The sequence below is a fragment of the Chenopodium quinoa genome, unplaced genomic scaffold, assembly GCF_001683475.1.
Source record: "Chenopodium quinoa cultivar QQ74 unplaced genomic scaffold, ASM168347v1, whole genome shotgun sequence".
NCBI lineage: Eukaryota > Viridiplantae > Streptophyta > Magnoliopsida > Caryophyllales > Amaranthaceae > Chenopodium > Chenopodium quinoa.
In genome coordinates, this window is record NW_018744572.1 from 136154 (window position 1) to 155002 (window position 18849).

General features: G+C 42.5%; 1 protein-coding gene across 1 annotated transcript; it reads right to left on the reverse strand.

Moving 5' to 3' along the window:
* Window positions 1-15418: 15418 nt before the first annotated feature.
* LOC110699122 lies at window positions 15419-18229 on the reverse strand. The gene is made up of 3 exons (XM_021876613.1): window positions 17836-18229; window positions 17170-17731; window positions 15419-15422 (listed from the first exon to the last, which is right to left on the reverse strand). The coding sequence occupies exons 1-3, from the start codon at window positions 18227-18229 to the stop codon at window positions 15419-15421; spliced, it is 960 nt and encodes a 319-aa protein (XP_021732305.1).
* Window positions 18230-18849: the final 620 nt, after the last annotated feature.

Here is an 18849-nt window from a genome sequence, read left to right on the forward strand (position 1 = left end):
GGATGATCCCACTTGGTGCAAGTGTTTCCCAGCGACTCTCAAAGGAATCACACAGCAATGGTTCGACAACCTGTCGATTGGTTGTGTAAATAGCTTCAGGACGCTTGCTTACTTATTTACCTCCAACTTCGCCATGAACATCCCTGCGAAGAAAACGACCCTTGATTTGGGAACAATTCAGCAGGGCGAGAAGGAGGGGCTTCGTTCTTACATCAGGCGGTTTAACCCGATGAGAATACAGATTCAAGGGTTACCGGATGAGGTAGCTTATACTGACTTTTTCAGAGGTCTCAAAGACGGGTCTACCTTCAAATTTGATTTGGTTCGAAAAAGGGTGGCGACTCTTCAAGAGGCCTTGATTGAAGTAGAAGCCTATATACAGGCGACTGATCTTTGTACGATAAAACAGTCGGACGGGAAAAGGTTCGACAAAAGAGAAGGACGACAGAAAAAGTCGTCAAACAAAGATGAGAAAGAAAAGAGGTCTGGGCGGCTGATTCCTCTAAACAGCCGGCCCAGAAAAAGAAAAAAGAATTCAAACCATACTCCCCAAAGTATGCGTTTAACAAGGATAACCAGTTTATCCTAAAAGAAATCAAGGGATGGATCTCAATTGAGAAGCCGGTCCCCATGAAGGGTTCTGCAAACAACCGAAACCAAGATAAATTCTGTGCTTATCATGATGATGTTGGTCATCACACCAATGACTGCATCAGTCTCATGCGGTACCTAGACCGCCTGGCTGAGCAAGGTGATCTTGACACTTATGTCAAGAAATCCGCGGGGAACACTTCCTCAAAAAAGCAGTCGGCCAAAAAGAATCAACAGGCCGACAACTCCGATACAGATGATGCAGTCGTCTACACTATTGCAGGTGGCTTCTCAGGAGGCAGCCCCACTATTAGGGGCAACAAAGACAATATCAGGCGGTTAGATGTAAATTCCGTTCACCAAGAACGGCCGTCCAAATATTCATTTCCTGAGATTGTCATCACTGAAGAAGATCTAGGAGGGGTAAGGGGGCCGCATGACGACCCTCTCGTTATTGAATGTAAAGTGGCCAACCAGAGAGTTGGCCGAATCCTCATAGATACCGGAAGCTCCTTAGATCTCATCAGTAGCAAATGTCTGTCGAAACTAAAATATCAGACTGAGTGCATACATCCGGCCTCCCACCCTTTAGTAGGGTTTGGAGGAGGAGTCGTCCACCCACTGGGACGAGTAGATTTACCCATCCGCCTGGGCGAAAAAGGGGAAGGACGACACATGGTAGTCCGGTTCATGGTAGTAGAGGAACTCTCGGCCTACAACATGATTCTGGGTCGACCTACCCTGAATAATTCCAAGGCTGTTATAATCCCATCTCTTATGTTGCTCAAGTTTGAGAGGGATAATGGAACAGTCGGCTCCCTAAGGGGAGATCAGAGGATGGCCCGAGAGTGCTATCTCTCGGATGTCAAGCCCACTTTTATGGCTACTGGGTCAAGCGGTGAAAAAACAGACCTTGACAAGGAGAGTGCGCCTGTTCAAGAAGCAGGCGGCAAAAAGAGAAAGGCATCCCAGACAGGGGCCGCAAGAAAAGAAAGAAAATAGCAATCATTGGCAGAGGAGCGGCCGGATGAGTTCCGCCCTCAGCCGGCTGGTGAGCATGCGGACCTGATCTTAGACGACTCACGTCCTGATCGAACAGTCAAAGTTGGGACGACTGCTCTGAGAAACCTTGGTGACAACTTTCACAAACTATTGAAAGAATACAAGGACATCTTTGCATTCGAAGTCCATGAAATGACAGGCATTAGTCCTGATCTGGCGGTACATAAACTGGCCGTGGATCCGAAAAAGAAGCCGGTACGGTAAAAGAAGCAGAACCATGGCGAAGAAAGAAGTCAGGCGGCAGCCGCCGAAGTTAAAAAATTACTTGATGCAGGGTTCATTCGGCAATGTTACTTCCCAGACTAGGTTGCAAATGTGGTGCTTGTTAAAAATCCGAATGGCACCTGGCAAATGTGTGTAGACTACACAGACTTAAACAAGGCGTGCCCCAAAGACAGTTACCCTCTGCCTAAAATTGATAACCTGGTCGACTCAACAGCCGGCCATGCCTTGATGAGTTTTATGGATGCCTATTATGGTCGACTAAACTTCAGAAAGATCATCTGTCGGACCTCTGAGAAACTTTCGCCACACTCAGGCGGCACCATGTCATGCTCAATCCCAAGAAATGTGTATTTGGAGTTGAGTCTGGGAAATTTCTCGGATTCCTTATCAATCAGAGAGGAATAGAGGCGAACCCTGAGAAGGTGCAGGCGGTCATTGACATGCAGTCGCCTCGTACCATCCGAGAGGTTCAGAAGTTAACAGGTTGTCTGGCGGCCTTGGGAAGATTTCTAAGCCGATCAGGCGACAAATGCCTATACTTTTTCCAGGCAATTAAGAAAAAGGCAAGGTTTGAATGGGGGCCGGATGCTGAGGCCGCCTTCCAGAAATTAAAAGTTCACTTGCATTCCTTGCCGAGGCTGGTCATCCCTTTGCCCAAAGAGGTACTCTACATGTACCTGGCCGTCTCTGATCATGCGTTAAGCGCTGTTCTCCTTGCTGAAAGAGATGGCTGTCAGCTCCCGGTCTACTTTGTCAGTCACGTACTGAAAAATGCCGAGTTGAGGTATCCCCTAGTGGAGAAATTTGGTCTTGCACTCTTCATGGCTGTTAAAAAATTGAAGCCCTACTTTTTGGCACATGCAGTCGTCGTGTATACAGACCAACCTATCAAGCGGCCACTTACCATCATGGAGTCGTCAGGCCGAATGATCAAATGGGCCATAGAAATACAGAGCCTCGAAGTTACATTCGAGCCTAGAAAAGCAGTGAAGGGGCAAGCCTTTGCTGATTTTATTGTAGAGATGACTCGTCCTCCTGACTCTCAAGTTCCAGACCAAGTATGGAAGGTATATGTGGACGGAAGCTCTACTTCAAATGGTTGTGGAGCAGGCGTCATATGTCAGTCGCCAGAGGGCGACAGGTACGAGTATGCTCTACGCTTCAGTTTTCAGGCTTCAAACAATGAGGCAGAATATGAAGCTTTACTAGCCGGGATCCGCATGTGCAAGGCGGCAGGGGCAAGAAAAATAGACGCCTGTTCCGATTCACAATTGATAGTGAGTTAGTACAATGGCGAATACGAAGCAACCCATCCGGCCATGATCAAGTATTTACAGGCGGTCCGACAAGCAGTCGGCTCCCTTGAGGATTTCCATCTGATCCAAGTGCCGAGATCAGAAAAACAACCAGGCGGATGCACTGTCAAAATTAGCATCATTCGCCTCCTCTGATACTCCTCGAACTGTTTTATGGGAAGTAATGGAGAAGAGAAGCATCGAGGAAAACCCTATTGGAATCCTAGACAGAAGCTCAACCTGGATGGATTCAATCAGGGCATATCTAACAAACAGTACACTGCCGGATGATCCTCAACAGGCGACAGCACTGAAAAAACGAGCCACCTGTTTTGAAATGATAAAGGGAGAACTTCACAAAAAGGGGTACCTTCAACCCTTCTTAAAGTGTGTTACTCCAGAAAAGGGACAAGAGATACTAGACGATCTTCACTCTGGTTACTGTGCTTCTCATATAGGCGGTAGGACGCTTGCTCAAAGGGCAAGGCGGCAGGGCTACTTTTGGCCTACTTTGGAAGCAGATGCAATGGAGATGGTGAAAAAATGTGACAAGTGCCAAAGGTTTGGCAAACTAATTCACCGTCCGGCTACTAACCTCACTACCATTCACAGCCCACTACCGTTTGCTAAGTGGGGCATGGACATTCTGGGTCCATATACGCCTGCTACAGGCGGAAGGAGGTACATACTTGTTGCCATCGACTACTTCACTAAATGGGTAGAGGCGGAGGCTGTAAAGGGAATCAAGACGAAAGATGTAATTTCATTCATTTGGAAAAATGTCATCACTCGGTTCGGGGTTCCCATGTCTATGATTTTTGATAATGGTCCCCAATTTGAGACGCCTGTTCTCAAAAGCTGGTTGGATGACCAAGGAATTGCAAACTACTTTGCATCTGTCGGCCGTCCACAAGCAAACGGCCAGGTAGAAGCCTTTAATAAAATCATCTCAGACGGTCTCAAGAAAAATATTGAATGAGCAGGCGGCCTATGGGCGGGTGAACTACCACATGTTCTCTGGGCCATTAGGACGACTGAAAAAGGGGCGACTGGAGAAACTCCATTCCTCCTAACTTACGGTGCGGAAGCTGTTCTTCCAATAGAACACTACGAGCCGACTCTTCGAGTAATGCTATATGACGAAGAGGCAAACTGGGAAGCCATGCGCCTGGCATTAGACTCACTTCCTGAAAAGAGGAGCAATGCTTTCTTGCGCCATGAGATCTATCGCCTGAGAATGACTAGATCATACAACAAAAAAGTACACAGGCGTCCACTCAAAGTAGGGGACTTTGTACTTAGAAAAATGGAAGCAGTTGGTAGGGCTAATGAGTTTGGCAAACTAACTCCCAACTGGGAAGGACCCTACCGAATCTATGAGGAAGTCAGGGACGGTACCTACCGTTTGGAAACACCAGACGGACAACCGTTGCCTCGAACTTGGAATGTGGATAATCTTAAGAAATATTTCTTTTGAATGATGTTAATAGTCAAGAGCTACTTAATAAAAGTTTGCACTTACTATTCAATTTCGTACTAAGAGGGGCACGCCTACTAACAAATAGTCGGTTACTCTCCATGTTTAATTTTTACTTACTTAAAGAGGGGCATGCCGTCTGTACCTTTACAGTCGGCTACTCTCCATTGAGTTTTACTCTATTTTTAGAGGGGCATGCCGTCTGTACCTTTACAGTCGGCCACTCTCCATTGAGTATTTTACTCTATTTAGGGGCATGTCGTCTGGACATATAGTCGGCTACTCTCCATAAGAAGATGGCCGACTGGTTCCAAACACATAGCCACCCCCCTAATACTTAGCTAAAAAGATTGGGGCCTGGTCGACCCTGTGCCTAACAGGCGGCTACCCTCCTTTTACTTAGCACCTACGTTCACCAAGAACTTACCAAGGCCACAGGCCGAATGATCAGACAAGGCGCCAAGCCAACTGATCAAATTTACAAAACTACTACGACCTGTCCCAACATCATAGCAGGCGTCCGGCGGCATCCCTCCGGATGAAATTCGTCGCAGAGAGCAGCTCCCTTTTGGGTGGAACATTGTTCTATAAACTAATTACACGACACCTATACGACTGTCCCCAAGGGCAACCACGTAGCCGTTTTTGAGACAAGGATACCTCTATCACTAACCAAACCAGTGGTAGCAGTTGACATCTGAGTCAGATGACCGCCTGTATTACTTGGGATAAATGCAGGGGGTACCTCTTGAGTTAATAGCCAACAAACATTGGCGAATTAAGGGGTCTAGCCGTCCTCCGCCGCCTGGTACATCTACTTCTCAAGCAAGAGTGACGACGATTGAGTAACTCCAATGTTAACTCATAGTCACTCCCTCAAATTTGGTATGGAACCTAAAAGGTTTGAGTAGACCACCTGTTTTTTGGCAAACATGGGCACTCAAACCCCTATTCCTACTAGGTAACCTATTGAGTTAATAACCAACAAACATTGGCGAATCAAGGGGATCAGCCGGCCTCCGCCTCCTGGAACCTCTACTTCTCAATCTAGTGTGACGGAGACTAAGTAACTCCTATGTTAACTTATAGTCACTCCCTCAAACTTAGTATGGAGCCTAAAAGGTATGAGTCGTCCGCTTGTTTTTATTAAAAAGGGGCTCTCAACCACTACTCCTGCTAAGTTAACAAATTACGAGTTAAAAGCCAACAAATATTGAATAAAGGGAAACAACCGGTACCCGCCGCTTGTTATCTCAACTACTCAGTTCCTTGGCGACTAGGTAACACACATGTTTACTTGGTCAGACCACTTTCCTACTTGGTTAAATTTACAAAAGACAGGACCGCCTGCCTAAAAAGGATCCAGTCTTTAAAATAGTTCGAATACTGATTGGATAAATGGCCGACTGATCGTCTATCCTGGAAACAGACAACCAGTCGTCCAGGGGCATAGGCGGCGTGACTAACTTTCTGTACCTGTCTGCAACTATCGGCCATGTAAAACAGTCGGTCTAGTGAACAATTGGATATTGGAATATTCAATACTTAGACAAATTTGAGGCAAAACAAAAATTCATTAAAAATAAGCCGGTCATTAAAGACCAGCAAAATATTCAAAGCCCCGGCCCCCTGGCCGAGTAAATACAAAGCAAACGGCACGCAGGCCGTGGAAAGAATACATAAAGCTTAAGAAGGGGGCAGTTCAGTATTAGCAGCTGCCGCCTGGTCAGCACTCTTCTTGCTGGACTCGGCTTCAGCTGCATCCTTTTTTGATGCCTTACCCCCAAGCGGCACAAGCGCCACTACCGGCTCCTCCTCCTCCAACGCTTCCTCCAACGCCTCTTCTTCAGCAGCCGCCAGGATCTCTTGATTATATGTATCCGAACACTGGCGGTACGTTCTTTCCCAAGAGGCAAAGTCGGCACTGGGGAAGAGGCGGCCCCAGGTCATGCGCTGGATTTGAGCGGAGTCTTCCATCATCTCCCGGACCAGCTCTTTCTTCTCTTGCTCGGCCTTTTTCGAGAGCTCTTGGGTAAGACTCTTCTCCTGGGTCACCAGGCGTTCCTTTACGCTGGCCAAGGAATTCTCCATGGCTTCGTAAGAGTACATTTTCAGGCGAAGAGGTTTCAGCTCGGCCTTGAGATTTGTGATGGTCGCCTCCAGCTCGTCATTCTTCTTCAAGGCCGCCTCTAACTGAGCCCGAACAGCGGCGGTAGCCTGCGCATGATAATAAAGAATATCAATGGTCAGAACTTCATTTTGGGCAATTTGAAACATTGCCTTATCACAGTCAGAGGCGGCCATAGCTTTTGCAGCCTTTACCTCTTTGTTCTTCCGATCAAGCGGCTTGCGAAGGCCGTTAACTCGGAGCAGGGCCTAAGTACAAAGAAACAGGCGTCAGTTTCCAAACAAAAAATAAAACAGGCGTCCAGAAATTCAAATACTCAAAAATATGCTAAGTATACCTCAGCAAGGACCCCTGCAATCCCGTCAAGGTCAAGGGTGCCGACACCCCTGACCGCCTCCCTTTCAGCTGGAGGAACTGCCCTGATCATAGACTTGGCCATCTCTACCAAGTCAGGCTCCTGGGGGCCGGCTGCATCAAGCATAAACAAACGGATTAGACATAGTAAAAAAGGGAGCAAGTCTAAAATTTACAAGGACAACTTCATACCTCTAGGCGGCCCAGTTGGAGTTTTAGAAGAAGTGGCCGGCTGCTTCTCAGCCGCCACCTGTTTCCTGGCAGAACCAGGAGAGCTCCCAACAGTCGTCTTCCGGGCCTTGGGGTCCGGCTGTTGGGAAGATGAAGCTCTTGGAGCACCCGTCTAAAACAGAAGAAAAAAGTCAGTATATGCATAAACACTCCAAAAAGAGGGTGAAAGGTTCGGAGCTCACCAAGGGTGCCCCCTTTTTGGGGGAGTCGGTTGAAGCTTGTTGCATAATAGAGGCCCGCAACATGGCCGCCGCAGTCTTGGAGGCGGTGATTTTGCTCATGGTGTCAGCTGCAAAAACAAACAGCAAAGTTAATAAAAGATAAACAACAAATGTATGGAACAACAGAGTATTCGACAGGCCAACTACCTCTTGAGAACCGACTGCTGAGGCCGCAGGCGGCCAAAAAGTACTCGTCATAGAGCCACTTGAAGCTCGGGACGCAGTGCAGGGGTACTTGCTCTCGTACCCCTGAAGTAGAGTCGACCCTCGACTCTACTTTAAAGAGTCCTTTATCAAGGATCTCTTTCTTAGCCTTGGGGGGAACAGGCGGCATGCTACGGCCGCCTGCAAGAAGGGGCGGATTCCTGTTCCACCTATTGAAGCGCTTGTTCAGCTCAATGTCTGAACTCTCAATGATGAGGAAGGTGCTCCGCCAGTCCTTCCACTTGTTTGCTTTACCTCTTGTCATGAGGTAGCCCCTGTGGCTTGTCAATTGATACCAGCCGGTACCGCCTGTCTTAGGGGTCCGGCTGAGATAGTTCATATGGGCGAAAGCCTCGAAGCTCGGCTCCACCCCGTGCAGTTCGCACCCGGCCACATAGCCGAGTACGTTGACCCAGGAGTTTGGGGCTAACTGCCATAACCCCAACTCATACCCATCCAAAATCCGCTGAACAGCCGGATGTAATGGGAAGCGAAGCCCTGCCTTGATGGCCGCCTCGTAGCAGCCAAAGCAGGCGCTATCATAACTAGAACCAGCCGGCCAGACGACTGTGTCTTCTGGATCCGGCACAAACACTAGAAAATCGGGGCCCATGGTATGGTTTGCAATAAAGCTCTCCACTTTCTCTTGCATGGCTGTGATTCGGCCCCGAGGTACCGTGCAGTAGTAGGGGGTATTTAGCTCTCGGTAAGAGGCGGATGGTTCCGCCCAATTGTCCCCCTTCTCAACTGCGTGAGAAAGTCTCGCCTCTTGCAGGCGGCTGTTTTTCTCTTCTGTACCCAAAGAAGCATGGCCAGAAGAGCTTGACTCGGAATCGTCCTCCGACGAGTCCGAAGAGGACGACTCCTCCCCTCTCCCGGAGGGGCCCGCCTCCTCTCTTTGAAAAGGAGCAGATTTGTTAACTGTTAAATGGGAAGGGGTCACTATGACTCCCCCCACAGAATTGCCGGCATCCAGGCCGCCTTGTTTCACTTCCACATCTGGCGCCTGGTCAGATGTTTCACTAAGCGGCACCCTGTGGGAGGAGCCGTCTGAATTTGAGATCCTAGTTGTCTTTTTCGTTCTGGCCATCCTGCTCTGCATATACATAGATACAGTCGGACTTTGTATAAAGGGCAAAGATGGGTCCGGAAAAGGGCAGGCGGCACTCCTAGTCCTAGATTCAGCCGTCCCCGGTGACCGGCTGATCACTAACCTAGGTCGTGTCGTGTGCTTCCGTGGTGCCATTTCAGAAAATAAAAAGAAAATTAAGAGTAAGAGAACTGAGTTACCTGAACGAGTGACGGTTGATGAAGTTCTGAAAATCCTGTGCAGTCGGCTTGTCAGAACAGGCGGTAGGCAGAAAAGGTCCAAAATATCAGAGCAAGTTCAGGGGTCCGAATGTTCTCAAAAAGTTCTCAAAGTGTGAAAATGACTCAAGACAACTCTCCCTTATATAGGCGAAGTGAGAAGGCGAAAGGTCACTTTCAGAATTCAAAATTTGGGCGGGAAAATCTCTCGTCCTTTCGCCGACTGACACCTGTAGCAGGCCGTCGCCTGTTACAGTGCGACACCTGTCACAGATAACACGTGACCAATCACGTGCCACCTGTGAGGGGCAAATGATTAGGGGATTTTGCTCCCACCAATCGGAATGCGCCACGTGGACCAATCAGGTCCTGCCAAGTGTCCCCCAGTTGGAACAGTCAGGGCTTCCCACGTGGCACGCGCTTATTCGTCCACCTTGGACCTGTTATGTCAAAACATGTGGCATACTCCATGCCTAATGGAGAAACCGGCCACCCAGGCCCAACTTCCGAGGGAAGCCCAATCGGCCCTAGGTTTACCTAAACCTAGGATGGGCACGTTTTCCAAGGTTATAAATACCTCCCTTAATCCTCATTAAGGAAGAGAACAGAAACATTACGGAAAAAACACATTAATTACACACAGTAATAACCGGCTGATCTCGCTAACAAAGCAGATTACCTACATTAAACACTCTCACCTAGAGAGACCAAATCACTTTAATTTCCGCATTAATTACTCCTTAACCAGGTACTAACTTAACCGTTGGAGGCGGAGCTCCCAGGAGTCTCCGTTATTTTGCAGGTACAGGCGTCCGGTTCCAGTCTCGGAATTGTAACTCTCCCGCAGGACATCAGAAAACCCCGAAACATGTATGATCATCAATTTAATTTTAAAAGTTAGAATTAAATTGGGATTAATTTTATGAAGAACCCTAATTTTATAGTTGAATATGATTTAATTTTAATCTTTTGGACTGATTTAATTTAATTTTAATAAGTGTTATTTTAATTAAATTAAAACACAAAAAAAAAACTGTTTTAGGTGGCCGACAACCGCGGCTGGGTGGCGCAGCCACGGCGGCTGCCGACCAGGTGGCGGTCCAAGAGGGAGGGGAAGGGGAGGGCGGCGGTCTTGGTGGCTGAGGCAGCAGTTGTGCAAGCGTTGCACGCTGCTGCCGTGGCTGCCACTGCCGCTGCCTTGCGGCAGTGGCTAGCTCCGGCTAGCCAACCACGGTGGCCAGCAACCGTGAAGTCACGGTTCTTTCAAAAAAAAAATTTATTATCTTATTTTAAAAATTATTTCAAGATAATTATGAATTATTTTGGGATAAAATCAGTTTTATTTTGGATAAGATAAAATATTTTGAAAATATGATCTTTTATTTTAAAAGATAAAGTTGGTTTTATTTGGATAAAATCTTTTATTATAGGATAAAATCAAATATTCAAAAGTTGTTATATTTAATATTATCTATATTTAAAGTTGTTAAATTGGTAATTATCCTAATTAAAGTGGTTAATTTTGGATGAGATTGATTAGGATATTCTGAGCATACTCCTAAAGGATAATAATTGATTTAAATAATGTGATTATCCCATAATTAGATTAGGATATAATTGATTTTTAAATTATTTGATTGGCTAGTAATTAGGATAGAATCTCCTAAATTTGTTAGGATAATCATGGAAGATTAAATATGATTTATCTTTCTAGATTAAAATCTGATTTGATTCTATCTCATGACTAAATTAAATATATGATATTTTATAAATGGTCATGAATAATATATGATATTATCTAATTATGATTAAAATATGAGATATTTTAGGAAATGCGTTGACTTTATTATGAACATTCGATGTTGTAGTTTAGACAAGCATGTTGAGTGATTTATTATATGACACTTTTATAATATATGATATTATGTTGCTATATATAGACTAGTATGGCCCATAGATTCTTAAATACGATCTGCACATCGTGATGTATTTTTGTAATCTAAATACGGTCTGCGTACCGTTAAGTATTTTTGTAACTTTTATTTAAAGTATATAGAATAGTTATTTAAATAATGTTAGTCCAAAGAAGCTCATGAAGTGAAGGCCCAAAGGAGCAAGGTGGATGGAGATCCATGGTGATTCAAGTGGGAGCTTTTTCATTTCTAGTTTTCTTAGGACTAAGGGTCCATACTATGTCATGATTTATTGCATTAGTAGATTATGCATGTTAGATTTTATTTATGTTTATTGATGATGTGCTAGAGTTCACTAAATAATCACAACATAATAAATCTAGGTCCCAGTAATATTGAGGTAGCTTTTCCAATTAAAAACCCGATGAAACCTTTGATATTTTATGATGGGTCATGCCTCAGCTGGGTGTCATATTATATCTTAGGGGAGTGGGGGTAAATCATGTTTTACACTTTTAATTGGTTATACTCAACAAGGTTACCTAAAGAGTTTAGAACCTTGAAGCTAAGGGTAATAATTAAGCATGTGATGATTAATTATTCAACCAAGAGTTACAAGATTTGTAATCAGTAAAGAGTTTACTCACCTTGAAAATGTAATGGTTGATGGTAGGGCCTCAGTCCGTTCAATAATTGCACAAATAAAGGATCTTGGAATCACTTAAAATTCAATTGGGATCAATTAATTATTGCATAAAGTGTTTTAAAGTTACCAAATGAATGCGTTTATGGTACTTTAATTTAAATTAAACATAATTATTAAACTTTGCCTTATTTGATATAGATGAGTAGCCGTAACCACAATGACAACAACGTTTACAACCTTCGACCATTCCTTGAGAAGGATAGGTTGACAGGGGAGAACTTTTCCACTTGGGAAAGAATGCTAAGACTTGTTCTAAAATATGAGGGTAAAGAGGATATCATTGATACCCCATTACCAGGACCTCTGCCAGAAAATCCAACTGCGACAGAGATCAAGAAGCACAAGGAAGCTGATGACAGAGCTATACCTATCACTTGCTTAATGATTGTTACCATGGAGCCTAGTCTTCAAAAGCGTTTTGAGGACCAGGATGCCTATTCAATCATGCAAGAACTCAAATCTTTGTTTAAGAAACAAGCTAGAGTTGAAAGGTATGAGCTCCATCGTGAGATTCTGGATTGTAGGATGGAGAAGGGAGCCACAGTTCATGATCATGTTTTCAAAATGATCGGCCTAATTCAAAGTATGGAAAAACTGGGGCACCCATACAGTGATGATTTGGCAACATACATCATTCTCCATTCACTACCAGAAAGTTTCAACCAGTTTATCATGAATTTTAACATGACTTCCACTGCAAAGACTATGAATCAATTGCATGCAATGCTGGTTAGTGCTGAGAAACAAATCCCTAAGGAACCTAAGAAGGAAGTTCTTATGATTCAAAAGGGAAAGGGGTTCAAGAAGAAGGGGCAAAAGGCTAGTGCTAAGAGTAAGGGCAAGCAAGTTGCCAAGGCTCCTAAAAAGCCTAAGAAGACTCCAAAGCCCAAGGCTGCAAGTGAAAGTGAATGCTTTTACTGCAAGAAGAAGGGGCATTGGAAGCGAAATTGCCAGAAATACCATGAATTCCTCAAGAAGAATGGAGCATCAACCTTAGGTATAATGTTATAAACATTTTAACTTTCACTTAGGTATGAGATACCAAGTTGCAGTGCTTAACATAGTGATGTTGCGCATGAACTGCAAACAAGTGAAGCTAGCATGGAATTGGAGCTTGAAGGTGCACTAGAAGTATTTGAGTGGCCAGAGATAGCTTCATAGTTTTAAATTTTTTGATTAGTTTATCATGATTTTAGAACAATTTCCAGTTTTGATGAGACAATATTTCGGTTTTCTTGTTTTGAATACTGAATTTGGTTTACTTGGCTTGGACAAGTGTTGATCCATGACCAAGGTAATAAATTGTTTTCATTTTTCTAGATATGAGTTAATTTTGTTTTATGACATTGATATACGTAGATCACAAAAGTAAATTTAGATGATTCAAGGTACACTTACTTATAACAAAGTAAGGTTGGGTCACATAAACCATTTGCACATCCAAAATTTTGGATGGACTCTCATTCTTATATGATTATGAATCACTTGATAATTAGAAGTCATGCTTGATAAGTTAAGATGACCAAGTTGCCTTTTAGTAGAAAGGGTAAAAGAAGTTAAAATGACCTTTTAGAACTCATACATATGATGTATGTGAACCAATGAGTTCAAAATTAGCACAGAGATTTGACTATTTCATTGCTTTTACTAACGATTTAAGTAAATATATCGATAATTACTTAATGAAGTAAATCTTGGAAACATTGAAATGTTCAAAATTCCAAAAATGAAATGTAAAATAAGTTTGAGATAAACAATTTAACACCACAATATGATTGTTGTGATAAATATTTTACTCACAAGGAATGATCATCTAAAGGGAATTGTTGAATTAATTCACAATCCAGAAATATTACAATTCAATTGTATGTTTATGAAGAAGGAATCAAACTTTGCTTGCCATTGTTCGATCCAAAATTTAATAATTTACAAATATCGTTTTGAGGATATGCATTAGAATAACAACAATTGCAAATATACTAAACAGGAAACTTAACCAAAGCAGAAGAAAAAATGTTATAAGAGTTATGATTTGGAAATGTTCCAAAAGTTATCTTTTCTAAACAAGATTAAGGGTTATGAAATCCATGTAAAATGTTTACAAAGATAACATAATACACCCTAAATCAGAAAAGTAGTTCTTCATGGGTTTTTTCTCATGGAAACTAATAGGTATTATTCCTACAATCGCGTAGAAACAAAGTGTTTGTTGCTCGCGATAGTGTCTTTATAGAAAGAATGTCTTCCTACAAAGCCAAGTGGGAGTAAAGTTAAAGTTAGATCTCGATGAGATTCGAGACGAGCAACAAATGGATGTGGATAACACTACATCAGAGACGAAGGCATATGAAAACAGCTAATTTGATAAAACATGTGTCGAAGCAAGCTAATTCAACTAGCGAGGCTTCTATCGTTCCAATAGAATGAAAGACTTCAAAGAGTTGAAGAGAATAATTCTATTTTCGCTCATACCTATCGTAGGTTACTTGGGATCAAAACAAACAGTTTGATGAAATTCTGAGAAAATGTGGATTCTAAAATTTTCTTATTAGAATGGTTAGAATCCATGGCCTACAAGCAAGATTTGGACAAATGCCAACTCAGGATATGGCTTAAAGCTATGAAATCCAGTATGGACTCCATGTTTGTAAAAATGTGTTAGTCCATAATAGTCTTACAAATAGGGTCAAACCTATTAGTTGGGTAAGCCTATTCGGATTATTCTAGTTATGGAGATCAAAAATCACCTTCATGAAATGTTCTTGATGGTGAACATGTATATGATACAACCTAAGAGTTTGAAATCCAGAAATTTCTAGAAAGTTTTGCAAACTTCAGAAATTCATTTTATGGATTGAAGTAAGCATGAAGGAGTTGGACCATTCGTTTTGATTAGGCAATCAAACAGTTTGATTTCCTTAGTAGAACGAAAGAATTCTTGTAGAGACAAGAAGTTTAGTGGGAGTAATTGGTCTTTTAGTCTAGTATGTAGTTGACATACAATTCATATGAAATGATATATCAATGCTTGAATAAGTCAAGTAAAGCAGTGGTTAAAAAGATTGTTTCAATATGATAGACTTAGGAGATGTTGAATACATATTGGGAATTAAGATCCATGAAGTGAATCTTGAAGAATGATTGGAATGAATCGAGAGACTTATGCTGATAAGGATCTTGACAAGTTCATGAAGCAAGACTCTAAGAGAGGATGTCTTCCCATGTTTCATGGTAATACACTCAGTAAGACTCAGTGCCTTCAAAAGCTAATAGAGTTGAGTTGTATGGATAATGTACCTCATGCTTTTGCAAAAGGTTCATTATATGTGCCATGAAATGTACAGAGCAAGATGTTGCATATGACTTGTACATATGTAGCAGGTTTCAAGCAAATTCAGAATAAGCATACAAAGAACTACCAAAAATAGATCCTTGAGTACTTGAGAAGCACTAAAAGGAATATTTCTAGAGTGGTAATTTAAGCAAGTTGTCAAAAGGTTACACGAATGCAAGTTTTCCAAATAGGCAAGATGATTCTAGATGGTGATCTAAATACATATTTGTGTCTAGATGGAAAAGGACAGTGAGCTTGAAGAGTTCAAAGCAGAGAGCTGTTGCATACTCAATGCCAGAATATGTGTATTAAACTATAGTAAGATAGTTACAGAGGAAGTTCGGATTAAAAGGTCATGTAACTAATAGGTCACCTTTGCCCAAAACAAAGGAGCCAGAGTCACATCACAAATCCAAACAAAAGGATATGAGATATCACCTCAATTATGAGATCATTGACCAGTGGAAGGTCGTGTTTAGCAAAGTTTTATTATGAGTGAGAAATCACTAAACCCCTTCCATGGACTAAGGTATGAGAGTCATATTAAAGTCTTAGGATTGAAGCAAGTTGTGTAATTTAAGTTGTATATGTTTTGAGAAATCATATTACATGAGAAATTCATCAATTTGCAGAATTATGTTTAAAACAGAAATTATTATTTCTCTTATTTAATTATGGTTTTGGAAATTAAATAAAATGTCCAAAATAATTATGAATTGATGGGCTCATCAGGTTGATGACCTGGTGAATTGAAACCCCACAGGTGAACACAATTCATACATTATTTAAAGTTCCTAGTTCGAGTTCATTAAAGTGGACATAAATGATTTCAATAAATGGACTAGCATGTAAGATTGATTGGATAGCGCAGTTTCATGGGCTATAGGGGCATAGTGATGCTCGGTCAATCACTTGGATATGCATGAATGATGCATGATCGAACTATTGACCTACTTTGAAGTTTAAGTATAGAGCTTCCGTATATATTAGTGGATCCGTTTGACATGAGTGGAACATTGATTTCATTCAATGGATGTTGTGACTGTGGTACACTTAAACGTCTAGCCGTAACTAGAGATTATAAAGGGTGTTTCCGGTTATTTCAGAAGTTGAGTGGGAGTCATGTTACCACAAGATTGGATAGAGTCTACCTATTAAATTAGGAAATGTGTCATGGCCGCTTGAAGGGGGAGAATTCAGAAAATACGTGGCCGCGTTCAAATGTATTACACAGTATTCATTTGGTTTTGTAATTCTAACTCAGATTTCAAGAAACGATTTGTAGATTAATATGATCTCGACATGTGATGCAATCATATTATCAAATCGACACATATATTGACTTAAGGAATTTGAATATTGCACCCTTGTCTTAGATAAGTGGGAGATTGAAGGAGTTATGTCTTCGTCGTGTGAAATTACTAGATATATAATTGGATCAAATTATGGAGATAATTAAGTTCGTACATTTGGGTCGTCGTTTTGCCATAGCTAGAGGTACTAATGATTTTGGACTAGTAAAATAGCCCAAAGCCCTATTGGACGGATCCTATAAGGTCACACAAAGGGGCTAGATCGAGCATTAGAGGACGAGGCCCATCACGGGCCTCATCACTCTAGGTGGCCGGCCATATAGAGTGGACAAGGGAGTTTTAGGCTTCGTGCCCTAGTCTAATTATAATGAGATTATAAATAGACTAGGTGCCTAGGTTTGCAGCAAGTAAGAAATTATCTGATCAGTGTGATCAAACCCTAATTAGCAAACACAAAACCCAACCCCTCTTATAGTCCTCTCTCACACGGCTCTCTCCTCCTCCTAGGCGCCGGTGGTGTGTCGTGGTGGTGGTGGTTCGTGCGGTGGTCGATTGTCCGTAAAGGTGGTGATCGCGGTTTTCCTCAATCACTCGACCAATCTAGTATTGGTGGACGGCTCGTTCGAATCTCGTGGACTAAGTAGAGGAGCAACGCTTGGGGCTTTATTCTCTCCTTGATTTGCCTGTTGAATAGCTTTGTGGAATTCACGCGTCAAAGGTATGATTATGTGTCTTGTGTGTAATGCATGTGATTCTTGGGATTGGTACTAGATTGAATATGATTCATGTTTTTCCGCTGCGTAGTACCTATAAACTCCTACATCCTCGTGGTGTTCAGTCCACCAACCGGCGATCGGCAGGAGAGGCAAATCAGGTACAAGGTCAAGACGGATGAAATGTGATCCACCAACTGTAGCAATCACGAACTCTCGACTCGGTGTCCGAATCCCGTTGTGTGCCCTCAGCGGTAAGACTGTGATGCATGGGTAGTAGCAAGTTGGTACTAGGCCTACCCTGAGACAAATCACCCTTGCATTGAACCACGTAGCAATAGGAAATAAATATTGAATTGTAACCATCCAATGCCACTCCCCGACAGCCCCACTATCCCATCGAATACGCTCTACGTTCATCCAAAGTCGTCCAAGCCCGTAAATCCGTTCGTACGAATGAGGATGACCGGCGATCTCATTCGCTATTGTTTCCCGAGCGTCAAACCACAGCGCCTGATCTCCATAGAAGAAGTCGGCGACACAATAAAAGCCACAGTTCCCATCACCAATGACATCCTTCCAAGATGAAATGTACAGCAACATTGGGCCTAGAAGCAGATTCAAATACCTGCATTGACTAATGTCACACGGATCTACTACACATAATTAAAAGATAAATTATTAGTAAAGCTACAAGTATTAATATTACATATATTAATATTACATATATTTTTCTAAATCAATAGAATTTTAATATTACCTGGTTGTGGGTCACCACCACGTTGAGTGTGTTGACGGTTCACATGCTCGAAATAACTTTGATCATGCCTGGTGTCATTGTTCCTCGGTCGACCACGAGTGTTGAGGTTCACATGTGGTTCTTCAAGGTGTGTATGATCCGGATGTAGCTCCTCTTCAATGATTCGCGTTACATTTCGACGTACGGCCGGGTCACTTTCCATTACTTCATCAATTAGGGATCGAAAATGTGCAGCCTCCTCAGTCGAATCATTAACCACTTCAGGAATGTTAACACCATCACCAATAACCAATGTCTTCCAGAAAGAATGAATTTGGCTGCTATACAATCCTGTCTGTGCAACTATCGAATCATGTATCTGGCAAGCACATGGAACACCATGGGTCACACGCATAGCACTCCCACAACGTTCATAGACCTATTAACTCAGATCCCGCATCCTTTTCGTCTCGTTATGAAGCTCTTTCAAGCAATGTTGAGACACTTTGCCATTTATACGTGACAGTGGCAACCGTCTGCACATCTGACCAATTTTAGACCTTGATGCCTCCAACTCATTACGAATTTGTATGATTTGATTACCGATATGACAATGGACTCGGGCCCATACGGTATCCAAAGAACCTGCCATTAATTCAAATTAGTAAATACATTTTAATGTTTTATTATAATTACAATTACGTAATAACGACAACAACTAATAAAATAAAACAACTAACCTATGGAGGATTCAAACCAAGTTTTCACTGCTAAATGTTGGCTCTCAACTCTACAGTTGGTGGTGTTACCAAAGTGAAGAACCTGGTTTGTCTAATATGTCACAAATTTCTCCTTATGACAAAGCCATGTTATCTCAACATATTGAATCACTGCCGGATATCTTGCCCACCTCACTTTCATGGTAGCTAGAGCATGATCATACTCCGCCTGGGTTCTTGCATTCACGATTTTGAACCATTTGCCATTTTTAAAACTGGCACCAACCTTCTTGTTCCCGAACATCTTCATCACCTT

What these genes read in the sequence shown, in the direction of transcription:
- LOC110699122 (XM_021876613.1), bottom strand. Translation starts at nt 18,229, where the DNA reads ATGCGTGTGACCCATGGTGTTCCATGTGCTTGCCAGATACATGATTCG. An exon ending in TGGTGGTGACCCACAACCAG is followed by an intron (nt 17,732 to 17,835) that starts GTAATATTAAAA and finishes AATTATGTGTAG; the next exon opens with TAGATCCGTGTGACATTAGT.